Source organism: Leiobunum rupestre, chromosome 8 (assembly GCF_980474605.1).
Source record: "Leiobunum rupestre chromosome 8, qqLeiRupe1.1.hap1, whole genome shotgun sequence".
Classification (NCBI taxonomy): Eukaryota; Metazoa; Arthropoda; class Arachnida; order Opiliones; family Sclerosomatidae; genus Leiobunum; species Leiobunum rupestre.
The window spans coordinates 6374226-6378797 of NC_143391.1; the positions used below are offsets into that span (position 1 = coordinate 6374226).

At 39.5% G+C, this 4572-nt stretch overlaps 1 protein-coding gene across 1 annotated transcript; it reads left to right on the forward strand.

The window, feature by feature from the left end:
- The first annotated feature begins 1431 nt into the window (after positions 1-1431).
- LOC149932254 (transmembrane protein 45B-like) lies at positions 1432-3603 on the forward strand. The gene is made up of 2 exons (XM_090157090.1): positions 1432-1687; positions 3104-3603. Exons 1-2 carry the CDS (start codon positions 1432-1434, stop codon positions 3601-3603), a joined length of 756 nt encoding a protein of 251 aa, XP_090013216.1.
- The last annotated feature ends 969 nt before the right edge of the window (positions 3604-4572 follow it).

Genomic DNA, 4572 nt, shown 5'->3' on the forward strand with positions numbered 1-4572 from the left:
ATAAGTGTCACACTTATTTGTTACTTCAGGTCATATTAAAACGGCCTTGGAAAATGCCAGAGATAAATTCACGGCTTCCGATAAGTGTCACACTTATTTGTTACTTCAGGTCATACGTTGTAAGCATCGCGTATTACTCCGACAAGTGTCACACTTATTTGTTACTTTTGGTAATATTAGAACGGCCTCCGATAAGTGTCACACTTATTTGTTACTGCAGGTCATACGTTGTAAGCATCGCGTATTACTCCGACAAGTGTCACAATTATTTGTTACTTCAGGTCATATTAGAACGGCCTTGGAAAATGCCAGAGGGAAATTCACGGCTTCCGGTAAGTGTCACACTTAATTTACTTCAGGTCATACGTTGTAAGCATCGCGTATTACTCCGATAAGTGTCACACTTGTTTGTTACTTTTGGTCATATTAGAACGGCCTCCGATAAGTGTCACACTTATTTGTAACTTTTGGTCATATTAGAACGGCCTCCGATAAGGGTCACACTTATTTGTTACTTTTGGTCATATTAGAACGGCCTCCGATAAGTGTCACACTTATTTGTTACTTTTGGTCATATTAGAACGGCCTCCGATAAGTGTCACACTTATTTGATACTTTTGGTCATATTTGAACGGCCTCCGATAAGTGTCACACTTATTTACTTATTTGTTACTTCGTGTCACACTTATTTGTTACTTCAGGCCATACGTTGTAAGCCACGCGTATTACTCCGATAAGTGTCACACCCCTTGACCAGGAAACGGATTCAAGAGATAAAGTTTGAATAGTAAAAGTTAGTGACGCTATCGCCATCTATGTTTAATGATATTACGTTACTTAAAAATTATTCTTATAACTTTTAAACCAAGAACTTTTATATTTAAGTAATATTTAAGTTAAGTAATAAACATGACAGCGATTTCACAACCGCAGCGCCGCTTCGGCGGTGTTAGCGGATAATTTTTGAAACTTTCGTAACATAGTCTTCTACAAGGCCAACCCGCCGCGACGGCGCCAAGTGAAACGATGAACGATGAACGATGATCGAAAAGCGGAGGGGGCAGGCGTACCTCGAAGTTGTTGCGTTAAACTCAGACCCTTGAAAAATGCCTTTGCGACTAGTACGAGGTGACCTGCTCCCTTCCACCACCACCCCTTGATCGGTCGGCCAAGACTCTGACGTTAACCCCGAAGCGCCCCTCACAGCCTCAACCGCAAACTCCACTGAACTCGCGCCTTTACGAACACGGCGAGGTAATCCTATCCAACACCTATCCAAGACGACCCGATTCAGGGGGAAACTATAATTTCATTTCCCCTCCTTGGGGCAACGAAACAAAAATGACAGATGCGGTTGACACGCGGGTGTAGGACTCTACTCGATGACACGTCAGTCGAAGCGTTTTCTCTCTCGTTCGCTTTGCTTAAAGGATGGGGAGCTTCATTGGTCATGTTTTCCCAGGTGTTTTATTCACAATTTTCGGTTTCCACTGGACTGTCGGAACGATCTCCAAGTACTGCCGATCTTTGGCTTATCCTTCCGATCCCGAAGACAAAGTTCAAAACCGATACAAGAGCACTCTCACCTTCAAATTGGCCAGGTTTCGAAACTTCGAGATAGAAGGGTTCGCGAAGATTTTGTGTGGTTTCGTGGGAGTCATCGGCGAGATCGCCACTACCAAGCCGAGTACGAATTTCCGCTCATCTCTTAAGCCAGGTTCACACTTAAGCTTGTTTTCCACTGGCGCGCGCAACGACGCGTTCCTCAGCTTTGAAACGTTCAAACGTTTTTACACGCGTAAAGAAAATAAAACATTGTGACGCGCGCTAGTGGAAAACAAGCTTTACCCCTAAAATCACTTCGTTTCAGATAATTAGTTTGCAAAACCAGCTTGAGAAATCGCTCCTTGTTGGTTCGGTAACAGACTTGGAAATAGAGGGAGTCCTGGGGCCAATGACTCTTAAATTAAATCAAGGGGCCCTTAATATAAATCATTCGAAAGCTAGGGGTGGCGGGCCACCGGGGCCCCCAAATTTATTAAAAATATTTATAAAAAACTTCACGGAAATTCTGGAAAATATTTTTTACACCGTCTTAGAAACACTGTTTTCCTACCCTGGTCGAGAGGGAAATCTAGCCTTAAAGTTTTAAAGCCAAGAAATGTTTGCGTAAGTAACGTAACCAATTTTTATTCTCGTATTTTCCCTCCCTATTTTTAAAATGTTTCCCCCATTTCACCCCCCTAGGCCAGTGGCCCTCAATAAAAATAAACTTAAGGGGGCGGGAGACCGTAGGGCCCCCATTAAAAATAATCCAAGTCTGTTCGGGAAGCAACTCGTCCAAGTCGGTTCGCTTAGAATCGTTTTCAGAACGACAAGGCGGGGAAATAAAATTGTTCGTATTTTCAAAAATAATAGGAATAAAATTTCTAATTATGTCAACTAATATTACTGTATCGTAGTAAACATGATTAACCAATTGCTTTCGGATACATTTTAGTATTTTCAAAATTATGGTCATAATTTGAAATGACGTTAAGCCTCGGCTATAAGCGAACCGGATTGAAGCGATTTCGCAAGTGTGAACCAAGAATTACCGTCGGCGGTCAAAACTGGCGTTCAAACCGATCTAAACTGGTTTTTAAGCTCTAGTGTGACCGTGGCTTTTATAACGACATAAGTCTTTAATAAAGTTCCATATGTGTGTTACATAGTTAAAGGTTAGTCGAAATACATATTGAAGTGGCGTGAATCTGACGTAATAGCTGAAAAGATAAGCGCCACTAACGATTAAAACTCGTATAATTTCACGATATACAGAAACTTCAGCAAGCCGTGTCAAATACCTGCAAGTTTTAAATTTTCAACCGCTATTTTAGAGCTCACAGTATTGACTAAAATTGAATTTGGCTCCAATATGACGGGGCAATAAAAAGCATGTAACAGACCCCAGGTAAACCATATTCTCAAGTCTACGTAATTAGTGTTACAATATAGAAAGAGGTGGAACTAACACACTAGCGGAACATAATTACAGACTGATAGCAACTAGCTCGATTTTAATTGTACATTCAAAGTAATTGTTTTTGTTTGTCTTTACTAGCGATATCCGCCTTTATCTATGTGGAAAGTAGTCACCACGTGGTCATGTTCTCATTGTTTCTCGTCAGTGGACTGGTCGATGTGCTCTCGTCTTACGGAAAGCGTTTTCCACCCGATACGGACTACGCCATTTATCTATTGGCGGTCCTCGTGACTGCGTTTCTGTTCCATAATCACACGGTGGGCACTTCGCCTCTGCACGGACACGTTCACCGTCTTCTAGTGTATTCCATCCTAGCGATGGCCACGGGCGTCAGTCTGGAGATGAAGTACCGACGTAATCCACTATGCGCCATCCTGAGGTCGGCTTCGTCCCTGTTGACCGGGTTTTGGTTCATTCAGATCGCGTTCATTCTGTACAACCCTCTTCCCGGGGGAGGAATCTGGGACCACCACAGTCACTTTAGTATCATGGCAGTCACCTTTCTGTTCGCGGGATACGTGGTTCTAAGTTTAGCTTCTGTCTTCTTCGTCGGATTACTATCGAAATGGTTCCGGTAGATGACTGATATTTTATATCCCTTACGAAAATGATTTTATTTAATGTCCAACTGAAATTCAGAAACATCCAGTTTGAATTCAATTTTATTCAAATAATTCTGATCAAATCAGAATAATATTTAATTTCATACAATTGGATCATTTTGAATTGTAATTTTCGATCAAAGACTAATTTGGATCAGTTCAATTTTGTATATAATTTTGGAATTAAATTTGATCCACCATTTATATAGCAATAACAGAAGTAAACCCTATTTACTAAATATACTAATCCTCTTAATTATCAAGTACGTTGTTCTAATGTTATTCTACCTACATTTTTCAAGAAACTGTAACAAAATGTTACACCTTAATTAAAAATAATTTATTATTATTTTAAGCCTCTATAATTATTCTCGTATAAATTATTAACTTTTTATATTTGCCAATGTAATACATCAATTGGCTCGTACATTTTACAGCCACTGCAGCTGTACACGTAAATGCAGGTCAGCACGTGCAGATGAAACGAAGTAGTTGACTCCAATGCCGAAACTACCTGTTATTGGCCCGGCGATAGATTTGATTTGGATCTAACCTGTTTTAGGGGCATTCACCGGTTAGGGAATAATCGAAAAATACGTCTTATTTACTTGATTTAAATAGCCTAGAAATACCCACGTACCTTTACAAAGTATTTATATAAAAATATTATGTCATAACAATTAATATTTTTAGAGATGTACAATACAGGGTATTTTAATTACACTAAAAACACTATTACCTAAAGGGGCTTAAATTAAATTATTATTTATTATTTGTAAATTACTGCAAAATCGTGACATTTTTCACGGCTTTGGAATATTTATATTTTTAATGCAGATGAAAACTGTCAAGAAAAATGTTGTAGAGCATATTCGAAAACCATAAATGAAATTGGTTTGGTGGGAATAGGTCAATTTGTCACTTATATATTAGGTCATGAAAAAT